The sequence below is a fragment of the Barbus barbus genome, assembly GCF_936440315.1.
Source record: "Barbus barbus genome assembly, chromosome: 5".
Classification (NCBI taxonomy): Eukaryota; Metazoa; Chordata; class Actinopteri; order Cypriniformes; family Cyprinidae; genus Barbus; species Barbus barbus.
Genome location: NC_136733.1, coordinates 33,882,816 through 33,902,684, shown reverse-complemented (window position 1 = coordinate 33,902,684; position 19,869 = coordinate 33,882,816). Strand labels below are relative to the sequence as shown.

General features: G+C 35.3%; 1 protein-coding gene across 1 annotated transcript in view; it reads left to right on the top strand.

Annotated features, from left to right (window-relative positions):
• Positions 1-7,089: 7,089 nt before the first annotated feature.
• The window catches only part of LOC306869655 (protein Niban 2-like), a 28,500-nt gene continuing 15,720 nt past the window's right edge, over positions 7,090-19,869 (top strand). The window contains exons 1-5 of the mRNA XM_079416505.1: positions 7,090-7,474; positions 17,901-18,031; positions 18,494-18,622; positions 18,807-18,912; positions 19,443-19,610. Coding sequence (XP_079272631.1) covers positions 7,420-7,474; positions 17,901-18,031; positions 18,494-18,622; positions 18,807-18,912; positions 19,443-19,610 — 589 coding nt within the window. The 5' untranslated portion in view covers positions 7,090-7,419. The remainder of the gene's footprint in view (positions 7,475-17,900; positions 18,032-18,493; positions 18,623-18,806; positions 18,913-19,442; positions 19,611-19,869) is intronic.

The following is a 19,869-nucleotide window of genomic DNA, read 5'->3' as shown; positions in this document are numbered from 1 at the left end:
TATACAGTATACAGTGCCCTCCATGAGTATTGGAACAGTAAAGTCTGCTAAATACATAAATGTAAGTGTACCAAATAAAAAGAACAGCACTTTTAGAGCTCATCCCACTCATTGATGTGAGCATAAATATTGGGACAGTTGAACATAAGGCAGATATAAAAGATTAAAAGCTATTATTTAGTTGCAGATCCCTTGCGCACAATCACAGCAGTGAGTCTGTGACTCATAGACATCACCAGACTCTTGGTCTCATCCTTTGAAATGCTTTTCCCAGCCTTTAATGCAGCCAGTTCCAATTGTTGCTTGTTTTGGGGAGTTTCTGCCTTTACTCTCCTCTTCAGCTGGTGAAATTAATGTTCAATCGGATTTAAATCTGGAGATTGACTTGGGCAATCTAAGACTTTCCATTTCTTTGCCCTTATAAATTCCTTGACTGAACTGGCAGGGTGTTTTGGGTCATTGTCCTGATGCAATATGAAGCACTTCCCAATGAATCTGGTGGCATTTTCTTGAATATTGGTAGGCAAGATGGTTTTGTACCCTTCCAAATTCATTCTGCTACTGTCATCATTCATTAAATCATCAGTAAAGTTGAGAGGGGCCTGTTCCAGAGGCAGCCATGCATGCCCATGCCACGACACCACCTCCACCATACTTTACAGATGAGGCTGTGTGCTTGGGATCATTGCAGTTCCTTTTTTTCTCCACATTTTTGTTTTCCCATCACTTAAATAAAGGTTTATCTTTGTCTCATCGGTCCATAAACACAGTTCCAAAACTCTTCTGGCTCACCTTTGTGCTTTTTTTCAAACTCTAATCTTGCCTTTCTATTTTTGGTGCTGGTCAGAGGTTTGCATCTTGCTGTGTAGCATCTGTAATTCTGTGTCAAAGTCTCCTGAGGACAGTAGATTGTCAGAGCATCACCCCAGCTTTCTGGAAGTTGTTGGTGATTTTACAGACACATCTTTTAGGATTCATTTTCACAGCTTTTATGATTTGTCTGTCAACAACTACTGTTGTTTTCTCAGCCGATCAGGGGTGCGTTTCCCAAAAGCATCGTTAGCTAACTATGGTCATTAGTTTCATTGAACTCTATTGGTAACGCCGGAACTTGCGGCCATAGTTGTTTTTGGGAAACGCACCCCTGTTCGTTATTGGTTGCTGGTGGTTTCCAAACTCTTGATTTCTCCATGCCCTTTGTTTTTGCTAGAGCTCTAACTGACTTCCTCTTTTCTTTTAGCATCCAAATTGCTTGCTTTTCTCTCAGTCAGCTCCCTCGTCTTCATCCTGGTTTGTGTGTGTCATCATCAAATGCAAGATTCAGAATGCAGAAGTAATGGATATAACTGATACAACACATTCCCTGCTTTTAATATCTGAAGAATTAATGCAACAGGACACAGCTGATCACAGAAAGACCTGTGAGGCAACTGCTCCAATACTTATGCTCACATCAGATAGAGGGATGAAACTCTAAAAGTGCTGAACTTCTTAGCTGGTAAATATCTATGTGTTGAATCACCCAATAATAAAATGTGACATTCTGTAGTTTTGTCTCATATTCATCTTTTAATCATATTTGTAAATGTCTTGACTCCACAGCCAACAGAGCAATTTTGTCTTTACTGTTCCGATACTTTTGGAGGGCACTGTATATACAAACACACACATATAATTTTTTGCAAAAGAAAATTACAGATCCATTGTGATATAGGCGAAATATATTGTGAAAGACGCATATAAAGTTATTTAATAAGCTTTCTCAGATCACCTCTGTTTTCATTATCTCTGTCAGCAGCTCCCTTCAGAATTTTTTAAATCAGGAACTTATTCTGTGTCATAGAGGGTTTTTTCTGACACTTCTGAAATCACAGAACAGGTGGTATCAATGTGTGTTTAAAGATCAAAACCTATTTTTAGTTTCACGCTCCGTGTAAGTGATGTATCCGATTCACTGTAAGTTACAGTTAATTATTTTAGGTTAAATTAATTAGCTTACTTCCATTTATCCGTTGACAAATTTCCAGTAAAACCTTTATATAAAAAACGCTGATCTACACAAGATGACATTAAAAGCCCAAACTTTAATAAACAAGAGCTCAAGTCTATAGTTAACTTACCTCTTAAAGTTAGCCTGATGCTAACGGACTTTTTCCGAAGACACTAAATTTCTATAAAGTAAAACGTGTCATTTACATGAAAGAAAGTGTCAGGAACACTTGCATGTACTATCTGTGTAATTTTAGAGACTAAACTTACCTGAAATGAGTGAAAACAACAGTGAGAGACGACGTTTAGCTGTTTGACAGTTGAGCTGCACTGCTGCAGCCCCGTTTCCATGGTGACTTCCTCAGCTCCAGTTCAGCGCGCGCCCATTAGAAGTCACGCAGAATGTACGTAAATATAATAATATAATATAATACATTACTAACATTACTATTGTAGTGATACTAAATCTTTATACTCGTTCTTAGGTCTCGTTCTGCTTTTTCTTGCTTATGTCCTTTTCTATTATTTCTTTCAATTGTATGGGCCTACGTAACATTCTTAAGCATAAGGCTGTTTTTATTTTGTATCTTAAACGTTTTAACACAGACTTTTGCTTTCTACAAGAATCTCATTCAACTCTACAAGATGTCAATTTATGGAGGTCCCAATGGGGTTAAAAATCTGGATGTCTCATGGAAATGAACATTCTGCTGGAGTTTGTATTTTAAAAATTATTAGGGAAAGATTTTGTTTACTGTTGAGATGCTAATGGTCTCTATATTCTACTTGCTTTACAATTACACGTTTGACATATGTTATTGCCAATATTTATGGGTATAATTCACCAAAAGATAAGTTTTTTTATATAAATTAGGAATATGTTTAAATCATATGTTATCCAAATTTCCAAACTCTTCCTTAATTTTTGGTGGTGATTTTAATGTAGTTTTAAATAATACCTTAGATAGATGGCCCCCTCAACCCACTAATGCTAATTCTGATTATATATTATCCTTTATGCAAACATTTTCTGTTGTTGATGTGTGGCGTGAAACACATCCCTTGCAAAAAGTATTCACTTGGAACAATAATTCATTTTCTAGTCAATCCCGACTTTTGGTTAACTTCAGCAGAATTATCAAATATTAAGACCGACATATTTCCCTCTCTGTTTTCTTACCATAAGGCCATTTTTATTTGTGTTCCACTCGTATCTTCTACTTCCTTGAGTAAAAGACCCTTATATTGGAAACTTAATATTTCAATTCTTCATCATAATGAAGTTCAAACTAAAATTATTAACATCTTAATTGCCTTTTATTGGGATAAAGCTAATAAAGAGAATACATTTTGCAATAATTGGGAACTTCTTAAATTTGAAATTGGGAAATATTGTAGTTTGTTAGCAAAAATTTGAAGAAATAACGAAGACCAAATTATGGCTAGAATTACTGCTTTATCGCATAAAAAATTGGAAGATCTTACGGATTCAGAGATAACTGAGCTCAGAAACATCACTTAGAGGATATATATATAAACAGAAGGCTGAAGGCTTTATCAGATCTCGTCAGAATTGGTTAGAGGAGGATGAGCAGAATTATGCCTCTTTCTTCAGGCTGGAAAGGCAGTGAGTTAAAAATGCTATTCAGCAACTGTGTATTGATGGGAATGTAACTGATGACTTTAAAGTAATTGCAGATTTTTGTGCTAGATTTTATAATGTTATACTCTTCTAAATTCTGCCAGGAATCGGCCACCAATTTTTTTGATTCTTTATCTCACGTAAAAAAAATCAGTGATGAAGATAGTAGTCTATGTGATGCACCTCTATTAATAACATGGGCTATCTGCAGAGATTTATAAAGCTTTTAATTAAAAATTGGCTCCTTTTTTACATAAAATGTTTTTAGTGAGTATTGACAAAACAACGCTTCCTGCCTCTTTATGTCAGGGACTAATAACTTTAATACCCAAGTCTAACAGAGATCTCCTTTTAATTGAAAATTGGCATCCGATTTCTTTACTGAATACTGATTATAAAATGATTGCCTTAGTTTTGGCAAAGAGATCAAAATCTATTCTTAATAATATAACTAATGATCGCCAATCAGGTTTTATACCCGAGAGACATATATCTAATAACATACGCCTGATTTTAGATTTGTTGGATTATTCAGATCTTATTTCCACTGATAGATTTATCCCGTTTCTTGATTACTACAAAGCATTTGATTGTTTAGAACATGATTTTATGTTACAGGCCCTGCAAAGACTTGGTTTTGGTAGTTTTTTTTTTTTTGCAAATGTATTAAAATGCTTTATCATAATGGGAATAGTTCTATCAGACTTACTAATGGCACTTCTCCTAGATTTTCTTTAAAGTGTGGTGGAAGGCAAGGTTGCCCCATCTCCCCATATCTTTTTTTAGTAGCTACACAATTTTTATGTTTTCATATTAAAGAGATTCCAATGAAGGGAATTTCTGTCGATGGAACGGAATTAATTATTAGCCAATCGGCTGATGGCACGGCATTGTTTTTAAGAGATGCCAATTGCTTTAACGTCTCTTTTATCTTTCTCAAATGCTTCTGGCCTTCTGCTTAATATTAATAAATGTGAGTTACTCCCGATTAAAAAATGTGTCTGCAATATTCCCATCCAAGAGAATGTCACGTATTTAGGAATCAAAATAATAAAAGATACTAAACGAAGATGTCAGGAGAATTTTTACCCAATTATGGAGAAAACTAAAAAAAAATGTAATCTTTGGTTATTAAGAGATCTATCATTGAAAGGTAGGACTGTGCTTACTAAGGCGGAAGGTATCTCTAGATTATCCTATGCTGCTTATTCCTTATTTGTAGATAGACCAACCTGTAAGTTGATTGATGTAATGTTGCTTAAATTTCTTTGGAAAAATAAAACTCATTATATTAGAAAATCTGTTATTTTAAATTCTAAGGGCGGCTTCAATTTTATTGACTTTGATACTCTTAATAACACCTTAAAAATAAATTGGCTTAAACGCTTAACTCCACAATCAGTCTTCTATTTGGAATGTAATCCCTCTATATATCTTTTCACAATTAGGTGGAATTAATTTTTTATTAATGTGTAATTATTCCATTAGTAAACTCCCTATCAAACTTTCCAGTTATCATCAGCAAATGCTTTTGGCTTGGAAACTTATTTATAAGCATAATTTCTCGCCACACAACTTTTTTTATTTGGAACAACTAATATTTTACATAAGAGGAAATCCTTGTTTCTGGAAAACTGGTTCAGTGGCTCATTGACTTCTGTTTGTCACCCCAGTCCTGAATCCACTGTGGTTCTATTTGTTTCTCTTTTAAAAAATCCAATCAGGTCTTTATTTTTGGACCTTGTTACTTCTAATTCTTCCTCCATTTCTTATTGGAACAACCTTTTTGGTGATATTAAGTGGGCATGTGTTTGGTCACTCCCACTTTTTCTTAACAAATAAAGTTAAAGAAATATCTTATAAAATAATTCACAGGTTTTATCCTGTCGAGCAGTTTTTGCAGAAATCTAAAAGGGTTCTTTCTGTGAATTTTTTTCTGAAACTAAAGCTCATTAATTTTTGGAGTGTCCTTTTGTTCAGTCTTTCTGGAATAATGTTAATGCTTTGATTGTCCAAAATATTTTTTATGATTTCTCTTTGTTATAAATACATTCTTCTTGGGTTTTGTGCTAAAGATAAGAATCTATTTAATGCAAGTTTTTGTATAAACCTCCTGTTATTTAAAGGAAAGTTTTATGTCTGTAAATATACTAACTGTAAACCCCACTTTAACATATTCAAATAAAAACTGAAGTTGTATTTAAATACAATTTCAACGTGTACTAACAAGAAAGCTATAACATCTAGAATTTGTACCGTTTAAGATTTTTCCTTAATATACTTGTATCTTTATTTGTGTGCGCTTCTTTTTTTTTGTGACACTTTTCTGTCTATTTTAAGAGTTTTTATATCATATTGCTTTTTTTAAATCTTTTAATCCATAAGTATTATTGAAAGGTATTTTGTATGTTTTGTACGTATTGTAATCTTTTTTTGTTTATTACAATAAAAATAAATAAAAAAAATGCTGTAAAAAAACGGTCCATTGGAGTCAACGGAGTTGTCGCAACTCTCACTCTCTCTCTCTCTCTCTCTCTCTCTCTCTCTCTCTCTCTCTCTCTCTCTCTCTCTCTCTCTCTGTGGCTCTGCTAGTTGTGCTTCTGTAAGAATACGAGGACAAGAGCACTAGCACCCGCTAGAGGGCGACATCGTCTTTTTTATTCTGCCTCGATGTAAGTTGCCGCTTCAGAGAAATGCTTCATTTATTTTAAATTATTTCAAATGTCTTTAAATCATAAAATTATATATATATTTTTGCATTTTTAGCTTATTATTTCATACATTAAAAAAACATAAATCAGGTTTGTTTTGCTTTCCTACGCTTTAGCAAAGCAATCGCAGACAATAAAGTAAATAAATAAATAAATAGTTTATTAAAAATAACAGTTATTTTGTCAGAATAAGTTAAATTAAATTGTATGCTTTATTTATAGTATTTTTGGAAAATTGCATACATTTTCTTGTATGTCTTATAATCAAGCTCTGGTGAGAAATTTGATTCATCCAAGTGATTCGATTCTTTTGAATCTTTTGGAAGACTGAAGGCTCGACTTTAATTAAGCTATAGAAGAAAAGACAGTGACAGTAGACTTGATTAGGAGTTTCAATAACGTCATTATACCCACTTTTTGTGTATAATAGTTTGTCATTTGCCCACATTCATAACGAGATGCCTCGTTAATTAGCCTAAATTTGTTTACATTTTCTCATACTATAGTCTTGAAGTCAAGAAATGAATGCCCTTCCAAAAGTGAACGACTTGAATCGGTATATAGAGTTGATGGGAACGATTCGTTCACAGATTTGACATGCCCTGCGTCCCAATGTGCATACTATCCACCCTATTTGCCCTAAACAGTATTGAAATTGACTAATATCACATCAAATTTAGGATGGATATAGTATGACCATTGGGACGCACGCATGCTTAGAATGAACGCACAGCCCCGCCTATAATTAGAGGTGAATTCCTGCAACCCCGCCTTCAGCACGCTATGTGTCTCCTAAACCGAGCACAGGGTCTGTGCTTCACGCGGGACTAAAGCTTTAAACCAAGAGTTATGGAAAAATAAGCCTTCTTTAATTCAGCGCGGTGCCTGTCAACTCTATGCAACTCCAACCACTCTCCCTGCGTTCAAACTACTTGAGTAAGAAGAGGGAGGAGCCGCTAAAATCAACTTCGGTTCATATATTATCATAAGAAACCAGCGCCCTGCTGCTACTACACAGCTGCTCCTCTGAGACGAAGTTGACCGATCCAGCAGAATTTGCCAACTATCAGCTGCACGATGGGGGATTTGATCTCAACTCACCTGGACGAAGCCAAACGGGAGGTTATAACAGGTAAGCGCTCTGTTAAACGCGATGCTTTACTAGTTGCCAGACGTGATAGATAATCAGTCTTGCTATTTAAAATATGGTGTTGCGAAAGGTTTGCAATGCAATTTCAGTTAAGGCCAGTGCTGGGGTTTTGGGTGAAAGTGTTTACAGTCGAGTCCACCCCCCAAAATAAACGTGGGATAGTAAACTTTGTGCTGTTTTCGCAATAAATGGAAAGTTTGTTGCAACGTGGCACAGTATTTCCTGTTATGTTTTACAAGTTTTAAATAACCACTGTATGATTAGTGAGAATCAAATAAATATGAGAGAGAGGGGGAATTAAACGCATAATGCTTCTCCATTAGGATCTACAAGATAAATGTGAGTTGCACTATTGTTGGGATCTTAAATAAATCATGAAACAATAAAATGAGTTGTAAATAAATTCGTGTGGGTGGCCAGGTGGCCTGCATCTCTTCAAAACTTTGTGGTTTGGGTGGAACAGGTTTGGGTGGATACTAGCAGAAGATTACCTACCCGGTGCCAGAAGTTAACTTTTGTATTTAGGAACAAATACAAAAGTTAAATCACAATTTATGTACAAAAAAGTCATTTAACTGACATAAATGATCAGTTTGAATTGTTATGGGTATTACCTATGAAGTCCTATCAGCATCAAATACAGTGTAGTTTTATTTAATGCAATATGGTAGGAATAGTTTAAGATGTAATCTGTTCCACGAGCTGTTGGGAATTTTGCTTTAACGTTCAGTATTTCAAGGCTGATTGGTACAATAAAATACTATGAAATTTATTAAACGTTTAAAAAACAAAACGTTTTTTTTTTTTTTTTTTTTTTTTTTTTTCTGGATGCTTGTGCGATTTTGCATGAGTCCTGGTTAATTTCTGACCCTTTTAACTGCTGGATAAATTTTGTATAATAAAATCAAACTACACTTCAAGGATAATGTAAATAATCTTTTATTTATTGATTTAGTCTGGATTCATTATCTGGCTGGAGTGTCACTGTGGTAAAATAAAAAGCACAGTTTTTGCTTATAATTTTGAAACCTAAGATAAAATTGATGCTGAGATTTATTTGAGAAATGCAACGGAGGACTGTTAACTTAACGTTTTCTCTCCTTTTGCACATTTTAAGAGAAGGCACAAATCAGATATGGAATCTCAGGAATGCATGCAGAGCCTAACAGCAGTAAGAAGGCTGTCTGGATGATCTGTCATAATCAACGTTTAGATAACCTTTGTTCAGCAGGCCATGTATGCTTACTCTCATAAGCTAATTCATGGGGGGTGTGACTGACTTAACTTCTCAGGGTCTATAAAAATGTGTGGAACTGTAGTAGAATCTGCAGTCAGTTTGTCAGACAAACATCTACTGTAGGCTATTGTTTGTTGTTTACTGTATGACCTCAACTTTCTCTTGTCAGTAGAAGAGGGAGTCCCCCAATCTGAAAAGTGTCCAAATAAGAAAGCCACACTTCCTGTAGTCTAGAATGAATGAAGTCATCTTCTCAAAATAGAGGGTGGGGAATAAAATGGCCTCAGCACTTCCTGTCTCATATCTGTTGAGTTTACAATGTTTGATAGATTTAGTAGCTGCAAATGTTTATTTTACATTTATATCTTTAAAAATTTATGGTGTTTTTATGTTTGTTGAAGCATGTTTTTGTGTCAGATCTTCCATGTTGAAGAGATGGTGACGTTTGGGTGTTCATGGAAGGGTGTTTCTTGGGAAGTTGTAGAACACAGAGTGGAAATTTTCTAAAAACGATATGTTTGTTATAGAACTTTATAGTGAGGTCATAGTGCACAATCCATTCAACTTCCTATAGTGTGTGTGTGTGTAGCCCCTTTCATATTGCTAACGCTAACTCCTCCTCTTCTCGAGTGAACAATTCTTAGTCATACACTGAACTGACTGGAATATTAGCCTGAAAAATCATCTGGCTGTGTCACTGTGGGAAAACAAATTTTGCTTCTTATGTTGTAAGTCATTCTTCAGAATTCGCATTTGTTCAAGGGTTTATGTGACTCTATCAACAGCCAGTGTGGGTTTAAATGGGAATTTTCCATGATGAATATCAGGCTTGCTCAATGTTGGACTCAGCACCAATGAGGCTCTCAGGACAATTAAAACAAATGATGAGCACAGCATGTTTATAAACCACATCCCGGCATGCTTCGCTTACTGTAGCAACAGATCATCAAAAATCACTGCAGTTTGTTTGTAATGTATACCAAGCATAACTTTTTCATCATATGCTAAAGTATAGTGCTTGAATTTAACTTTTTTTTAGAAAAGGAGATGTACTGCATTGCTGCTTTGTCCTTAAAGAGGTCATATGATGCGATTTCAATTTTTCTTTCTCTTTGGAGTGTTACAAGCTGTTCATGCATGGATAAGATCCCTGAAGCTGCAAAGACTAAAGAGATATTCTTTATAAAAGTTAAGACTCTGCCACGCCCACCTAAAACGGCTCATTTAAACACCCCCCCCACATGTCTACGTCACGATGTGGGGAGATTTTCATAACACCGTCCAAATGTTTATGCAAACAAAGGGGGCATGATTTTTATTCTCACTGTAGTATTGTTCCTGTCCTGGAGACGCTGTGAAAGTGAAACTACTTTGTTTGGGCTTCCAAAAGAGGACACAACTAGAAATCAGTGGTTAAGTTGTATTTACAACACTGTTCCTGAGCAGTACAATGCACATATTTGAGTGTGTGCAGCGCAATTTACTGAGGACTATTTCCTGCACCTGGCAGGAGAGTAGCCTGCAATGCTGGCTTGCTCAAAGGCTGTTTCTATAAAGTGGGGCAATTCCAACTTTGCAAGGACATTCTGGCCCTTCTGATTCACAGCTACTGACGATTCAAACGCAAGTTTTGAGCAGTGTAGAGTAGTGTTTTTTGTTTCTCCCATCACAAATGCAGACATGGTAATGTTTACGCGGCACGATGCAACACGACGCGTGAAAAGACAGTCTAAAGTCGTTTCTCAGGGGGACGTAAGTGATTTTCAACATATACAGGGGGTAGTTGGTGATTTAATTGTCGTCCGAATCCAGGACGTCTGTGTTTTTCTCTCACCACCCCCGTGAAAATCCCCGGCCAAATTACCTACTGTTTTTTTTTGACAAACGCCAAGGTCGTGTAGTAATTTAATTGCCGTCCGAATCCACATCTGAGTTTACGAAAAGAAATCGATTCAAAATTCAGCATTTAAACCCTTTTTGAACACTCCCAAACACCGTACGGTAACTGTTGTACTTCGGTGTAATTTGCATTCATATTTATTTCTGAAATACTGGAAAGTATTTAAAAGAACAATACTTCATAACTGCAGAAAGAGAAGAAAAGCACGTAAACATTAGAAATGGGTCTTTATTATGGCAGCGGCAAGTATGCAATACAATTTTAAAATATGTATTATAAACAGATATATATCGCATATAATTATATACAACTATAGCGCGTATTTTCCTATTTTTAAAGAGGAGATTTAAATAATCAAATAATAAATAGGATTATACATTATAAAATATGCTTGGAATAATAAGAATATATTTTACATAAGTATTTTTAAATACATTTTAAACAATAAGAATAAATTTGTAAATTAATTTATAATGGGCTTTATTGCTTTAGTCTTGTCGCGTCGGGAAACGCCATCACAATAAGGTGAGGGGCGTAACATTTCCGTCACATGCTTGAGGTATTCGGCCAATCACAACGCACTGGATAGCTGGCCAATCAGAGCACGCCTTGCTTCTCAGAACGATGAGCTTTGTAACGCGTTTCAGAAAGGCGGGGCATAGAGGAGCAACAATAATGTAAAGTATGTGGAAAATGTGTTTTTTGAACTGTAAACCACATAAACGCATTGCATTACACCGAATAGCAACGTCATATGACCCCTTTAAACAAGGCATCTAACAATTTCCAAATTCCCACTTGTATGATTTTATATGCACTGTTACTAATCCCTGACAGCATTTCCAGAAAATCCAGGAGTTTTCTCAACCAGTAATATATAATAAGGCAATATAATTTATCTAAACTGTTTGTGCGGTCAAATTAAAAACCCATTTGTTAGAAATGTTAATGGAATGTTTTATAAACTAGATGAGGAGTACATGAGATACTAATTTGGCCATGCCATGAAGAGGGGTGTGCATTAAAATTTCAGTAATTCAGCAGTCTGCTATTCCACATATATCGAAGCAAATGTAATGCTGAGTGAAAAATATTATACATTAATGATCAAAGGTTTGGGGTCAGTAAGATATTTTTGGAAATAAAATAAAAATGTTATCCAAAAAAGATGCATTAAATTGATCAAAAGGAACAGAGAATATATTTATTAGTGCTGGGCAATGATTAATTGCATCCAAAATAAGTTTTTGTGTACGTACATTAATGTGTGTGTACTGTGTAAATTTACACACACACAGTATATATATTTTGTAGATATAGCTGTAGATATTTATATTCATTTAATTTATATTATTTATAAATTTAATATAACATATTTTTCTTAAATATATACATGCATGTGTGTGTATTTTATTAGGGTTGTGTACCGTTCACATTTGAACTGGTACAGTATCGGTACCTGAAATTCGGTACCGGTACCCAATGGTACCTTTTTTCGGTACTTTACTAAGTACCGAGTTCGGTACCCAACCCTAGTATTTATATATACATAAATAAATATACACATTACACACACATGTACACCACAACTTTTATTTTGGATGCGATTAATCGTTGGCCATAATATTTATAAAATATTACAGAAGATTTCTGTTTCAAATAAATGCAGTTTTTTTTTTTTCATCAGCAAAATCTGAATCTGAATGATATCTGAAGGATCATGTGACACTTATGTTCTATATGACTGCTGAAAATTCTCCTTTGCCATCATAGAAATTAACTTTTAAAATATATGAATAGAATTCATTTTAAATGTTAAAATAAACTTAATTTTTTTCCTTACACAATAAAATATAAATTTATCAAATTTGTGGCAGGGCTAGTGGAATTGTTGGTCAATTACAAATGTTCCTTAATCCTTATGATTAAGGTAAACCAGCTTATGCTGGGTACACACTCAATTTTATTTAAAGTCTTATAAGATCTTCAAAATGTGAGCAACCACAAACATGAGGGAAAAAAAATCCTAGATTTAACCATTTTGCTCCTATAGTGTGTGGTGTCCTCAGGGTCCCCCACCCCCACACATACACATCAGGATTTTCAACGTTCTTCCGAGCAGATTCATTCACTCTTAACACGCCTCACACCACAGGAAAATCTGATAAGATACTCTTTAGAACCACCAAGATAATTGTGACTTTACCTAGGATTGTCAGAAGGGGACAAATCATCCCAAAATCAGCCCGATTATCTTGTGGTGTGTACCCAGCATTAGGCACAGCCCAAGCTGCCATTACTACTTCAGAAGTGTTAAAAAAAAAGAACATTGTGATATGCAACTATGATATTGTCAGCATTATACTTGTTGCTGTGCAATTATAGAAAATTACCCTTGGGAAGTGTCAACCAATCAAAATCAAGAATTCAGGTTTTACTCTTCTTTTACTCTTTGCTCTTCTTGAAGGAATCAAACAAGACCATGATCCAAGTGTTTTTGGATTTCCTGCTTTGAGCTCAACTAGACAAGCCTGGATGACTCCAGCAGACACGCTTACTATGTTTGTATGAATGTAACAAAGGAAAGATGCAGTCTTAGTCCTTACAAAGACCTTTCTGATTGTACTGTTTAAGTGTAAGTGAGTTGATCTGTGATTTATAGTTTGTTTCATTGGCTAATGAAGTGCAAGCAGTATCTTCAGCGTGAGACTTCGGAGTCTCTCTTTGAAGTGGCTGTTACACGGTAATGTTAACTTGATTTGTTCTTGAGCTTGTAATGAAATTAAAAAGGAACAAGGCGTGGTATCACATGAGACTCATTCAGTGAGTGACTCATAAATAAACTGCACACACACTCATACACACACACACACGCTCACAGCCTTTGAGATTCACATGAACATACACATGCCCTCTATCTTGTGATTTCTTCCCGACCTGGGGCCTAGTTCATAACCATTGTTTTCATTCAACCTCTCGAAGAAATGTCTTCTGTGAGCACCTTTTTTCATTTTAAAATGTATAGTAATGTGTGAAGTCTTTCCACGCATCATATATGCTGCAAGTCTCCTATGGCCATGAACAACTTGACATTTCCAGGCCTGGAGAGATTCATTGGTCATGTTACCGTTCTCCTTCCCAGAGCTTTCACTTCATCTGCTCTGACATGGACACAATCCAAAGAAACATCCTTTTCCTCTTTCCCCACCCCCCTGACGGCCAGCTGCCCCCTGTGTGGTCGGCTTGATGGTATAGTACTTATCCTCACTAGTGGAAGCGCTCTTTAAGTGTCTGTCTCCCAACCTCCACATTACCAAAGCAGAGCTTGGCAAGATTTAATTCCCACCTTCAGCTTCATACACATTACTGTTTGTTTTTCGTGTCGAAATCGGATACTGAGAAAGGCAAGCTTCGTTCGTTGGATTTGTGATGAGATGGGGATTGTGAAGTTTTGTGTCAGGAATGATTTGGCATGGCAGCAGATCATTGGGTATCAGCCTAAGGATGCTTGTAAAAGATTGATGCCTGATCAGTGTGCAAACAATAGTGCAGGAACAACTGCCCAGCCCATACAATCAGCTCAGTTCCCACCATCACTGTCTGTACATGTATAACAACACTACCCATAATCCTGAAATGGGCAGTGTCTTTAATAATCAGACAAGTTGCTATTATAGAAAAGAGTTTTTGTTTCAAAACAAAGTTTGTAGTTTTGTGATTCATCAGGTGCTAAAACAATGCAGGCAACATGCAAATAATTGTTTGTAGACTATAATATTATGTATTAATACATTTTAAATTGGGTTTATTTTTTGTAATTTTGCTATGTGCTTTCGTAATTAAATTTTTTAGTAATTTTAGTACTTTCTCATTTAATTTCAGTTAGTTTCCGAGGCAAAATTCACATTTTTATTTAAGATTTATTTTTAGCATTTTTTGCCTAGAGAAGGTCCATGAGCCGGGACTCGAACTTGGGACGCCCGAAGCGCGGCGGTGCAATATGTCGACACGCTGCACGTGAGGCTATTGGTGCCAACATTTTTAAAGTGTATGTTTTTGTCAAATATTTGTATTTTGTTTATTTTTGCTTTATTTAAATGAACACAAGCGTTAGTTTTAGTTACAACAGTGCAGTAGGTTTAATTCATATTTCATAGCTTTCTTGGCAAGTAAGATCATCACGTATTTCCCATCACCTCTAATATGGTACTTTTTAAAACAATGCAGATGGTCAGATTGACCTTATTCTCGGCGTCCTTGTCTCCTTTTTCACATTCCCCTCTGTTAAGTACTGGCTGCACAACTGCCTAATGGCTTTAGCAGTTCATTTCATTATATATTCTGGCTTTATGGGGCAAATATGATAGATTGAGAGTTGGTCAGGAGAAATAATAAGCAGAGCTCTATAGACTTTTAGTTTCTGCAGTGTAGACTGTACACATGCAGAGAGGGAACATTTTGGGGTGATTCTGTGAAAATTTGACTTGGCAAACTGATGTAAATGCTATACTTCAGGCCTGTAATTTGCTTTGATCTTTAAACTTGAGCGTTTAGGCCTAGCTGTATGGATCTGATTTGTTTGAGTCTAACCCTGTATGAAACTTAGGCCTAATTTTTATCAGTCATAGCAGTCATATATAACCTTGAAATACCCCCTGCTGTTATTACAATTGTATGCTTATTCTAGGAACTGGAGCTATTTTTAAAGTGCAGGTGATTTTGACCTTTCTTAAGGCTAACAACAATGAACATTCAAAGGCAATTAGATCTACGTTTTACTTTTATCGTCTTTCTTTGACCATTACTAAGTGATTTTATATTCCATTCCCCTCTCTAATTTAATGGCATCTTCACATTGTAAGCAAACGGACAGGAATGTTGTTTTTTGTTCCCTTTCCCTCAGTCTTTCCAAGAGACTGAATGCCTCCAAAGTTTTACATCAAGCCCTACATAGTCATTTGGAAAACATCCCACCAGAAAGGAGTCAATAACGGAGCTGCCTTTGTTCTTGTGCCAACTGCAGCATTGATCTGCTTTTACATGCATGTGAAGGACAAAGCAGTGAAGCTCAAACATTGTAATCTCTTCTTCTGATCAGATACATGGAGCTTGGTGTGAATTGCTGTTAATGTTTAACGCCCATTGATTCATTGTACCATAACTATCTGTTGTAGACCTGCAGTGGCCTACAATATATGTTATAAACGTGTATAAGCGTGTTTGCATAACGTTTTTATCAGTGTTTGATTATTATTATACAGAATATTTAATTTTATTATTCATTGATATTTTACTTGAGTTAACTTAAGTTATTTGGCTATAGCAGTACACTTACTATGGAAACCTTCCAGGCAAGCATGATATGACTTGGAAAGGAATATCAGAGTTTTAGAAAAACAGGGCTGGTTAAGTAATTATGACATGCAAATATATATATTCTACAAGGGTTTTGATCATATTTGGTATGTGCTTATTATACAGTACCAGTGCTTCCTTTAACTCTAGGTGTATTTAAAGGTTTTTGTTTTTTAAAAAATACAAGTGTATTTTTGTGAACTAATAGACCGATCGAGATTATTGTTTGGAATATGAAAACATTCTTTATACCTTAGACATTAGGTCTAACTTGTCTGTAATATAATACTGTGTAATATATAATAATCATGCTGGTTGTTTGAGTTCTATAGGGTAAACCTACCTATTAAGCTCACGTACCCATTAAGCACACTTCCATTTTTGATATCAGATTATATTAAGAAAAATAATTTATTATCCTACTTGATGTATTTACCAATTGATATGTTTGTTACTATATACCTCCTGTAATTTCAAGTCAATCAGAGCATTGCACACGGAGATATGGGTCTCCATGTGTTCACACTGTCTGATGGCCATTTGGAAAGCTGTCTAAAAAATTTCATCAAAAGAGGAGCCCCTAAAATGTAATTGTTTTTTTTTTTTTTTTTGTTTTTTTTTTATTTATTATTTTCTTTTTTTAGATGTTCAGACTTTTGCATATTATAACCTGGAACTTGCATGTGGGAAATAATTACATTAGATCCAGTTTTAGCAACACAGCGCAGATGCTACAGAGCATAGCTGACTAGCTGTTTAAGATTATGTGCTACGCTAACATATTACTTCATAGGCATTACTGGCTTGTACTTTTACATCCATAATATTATAAATTGATAGTTTATTGCTGGTCTGTGGTTTTACAATGCTGTAATTTTTAAAGATTTCATATTGTTTTAAGGTGAGGCTAAAGGGTACGCGCCTATGAAAATCACACAGCTTCAGTGTGACATTAATAAGAGAAAGTATAATTTCATAGATATTGTTAATAATAGTTGTTCATATTAAAATATGTATGAACTTAATACATGACCTAGACTATTTATTTAGCAAAATCCTGTCATTTTAATAAATATTACATGAAATTTATAAAAAACTGTTGCTGCTCCAATTAAGCTCAGCGTGCTCTTTAAGCTCTTCCACATTAACCATCTATGTAAATACTTCATAAACAGACTTTAAATATTAACTGATGGTTGTTACGTTGAGTTAATCGATTTTCTATGGATTGTCAACTCAAATCTGCAGACTGGCTCTGATCTTTGGCAACTAGCATCAGCTTCTCCAGACTGTAAATCTGTGGAAAATCTGAGCAAAAATGGACTAGTGTATTCCAGACTTAAGAGACTATAGATAAGCTGACATCCATTTAAAAAGAAGTTTCATAATGAGGCTAGTTTCTGTGTTCATCCCTATGATTTAAATGTTTTATTTGATTTCTGAATGTTACTTAGCTGAACGTGGGCTAGTATAGGCTAGATGTTGCAATGTGCTTAGATGTCAATTCATTATGAATGTATAACTGATCGACTTGAATGCCTTGTTGCTTGATTTTAGTGTTCTGTTGTTTTGTGATCGACTTTCTACCTTCAAAAAAAAAAGAGTTTTGTACAATTATTCTTTAAAAAGTTTTCCTTAATTTTTAATAAAACATGATGTGGGCTTAATGGGAACGGGTGTGCTTAAAGCGTACAGAAATGTCAGACTTTTTGAATTTAATGATGTATATCTTAATTGAAATCCTTTTGTCATTTAAAATAAAAGTAATTATTTTTGTGTGAGAGATTTTAATATTTTATTTTAACAACACTTTGTACTGAAACCAATATCTTGTGCACTAAAAACGTCTCAATGTATATTTTGGTAGGCAAGTTTACCCTATATATTCATTAATTGTATGTATGTGTCTGTCTTAGCACGGACAGGTGAGCTGATGGGAGAATTTGGTCGGCTATATGAGCAGCAGTATGCAGTCGCTCTCTTTAACAAGATGCGCTTTGACATCGAGAGTGGAGGAGGACCTCAGAATCAGCTCCTGCACAGGAAGGTAAAGCTCTTCTCTATTCCTCTTTTTCAGCTCTCTTTTGTCTTTTTTTTTTTTTTTTAAAGGTGCAAGTGAAACAAATCAAATCAGGGTTATTTCTTATGACTGGTGGTCTGTGATGTCAAACCATGTTGGAATTGGGGAAAAATTTCTATGTTTGAAAACACATATATTTGTCTATTTGAAATATGTAGTATTATCACAGTATGACCCTTTAAAATTGAGTTTGTACACTTTTCATTCGTCCATGGGGAGGAGGGGGGATTTGTATTTCTGTGGACAGACACACTGGGTGGGCAAAGTAAACACAAATTAAGTCCTCCCAGTCTTAACATCTCTCCACATAATGTATAGTTATGGTGCTGGGTCCTTACTGAAATAGAGGAACAACTGTCTCTTTCTCACTGTCTCTCTGCTTAAACCATACCTTTTTTGAACCACACTTCAATTCTTGTGTTTTTTTAGGTGCCTCTTAAGAATAAGTCCATCTTCTCAGGTGCTTTGTTCCAGTATCTAGAAGAGAACAAAAAATGGAGGAATCGTTTTCTATTTATTCCTGACTCCTACAACATCAACTATTTCGATAACAAACAGGTAATGAGTGTAATAAAACAAAATGCAAAAAATTGTAATCAGCTGATTATCGGCACCATTAATCGTTTAATGATTCCAGAAGTTTAAATGAAGATATGCATTAAATTTTTTTATTTTTTATTTTTTTTGGGCATTTATTAATTTGACACAAAACGGCTTTCTTTATCTATTTCTTTTAATTTAGGCCCATGACAGAGGGCTTCATCCTAAAGGCACCATTAACTGTGCTGGCTACAGGGTCCTGACCTCTATGGAAGAATATCTCGAGCTCCTTAACACCAGCCTACCAGGTCAGTCTGAAGGAGTGAGAGGAAAATGAAAAAGAAAGATGGGAAAACCTCAGGGAGGAAAAGAGTTCTTAAGGAATTTTCCCAAAGGAAAGTTAAGCTCTATAAAACTAAGTGTCACTAAGTTTTACTAGCGTCATGTTGGCATGAAAGAGAAGTTGAAAGATTAGATAACTTTACAGTCAAGGTCAGTAAACAACTCTGTCACACAAGACTCATTTGAACATGTATAATGTTTAAGTCATGTGGTTATGACATTTAAAACCAAATATTTATTACCGGTGTACTCCCACTGTAATTGCCTTGCTATAATTAAACAAATATTTTTTTTGTGTGTTGAACTTGCAGCCTTTCTTTTAAATAAATGTAGAGTAGTGTTGAGCCAGAGTCTAGATAAGAAATCATGAAATGGAATGTAAAGTAATGGGCTGTGATCTTTGTATGTTGTGCAGCTGTAGTCATAATGACTCTGGAGATCTTCTCATAAGGCTTCTTTTAATGCAATATTGAATCATGTAACATGCGTTTTGCAGGTGTAAAAGCTAAAGTTGGCAGTTCTCCATTCCTGAAATGTGCAACGCAGTTTCCCCTCATTCTCTGGCATCCTTATGCTCGTCACTACTATTTCTGCGTGGTGACGGAGAAGGAGCAGCAAAAGTGGAACGCTGTCTTTCAAGACTGTGTCAGGCACACCAACAATGGTGAGTCTTAACCCTGTCTCTTTAACACCCAGACACACACTTAAGGCATGACTCGTTACATCAGGTAATCGGCTTTCATTACAGTGATTGTTATTCTCTTGTTTGTGAGGATAAGCCGCTTTCACACTCGCTAGATTAACTGATGAGCTGTTTCATAAATCAGCTCTTTTATAGGCATCACTTTATCAAAAAGGAAACTCGAGCGGAACGTTTGGCACGGTTGATGGTATTCATTTGGCCTGTTTGATAATAGAAAGAA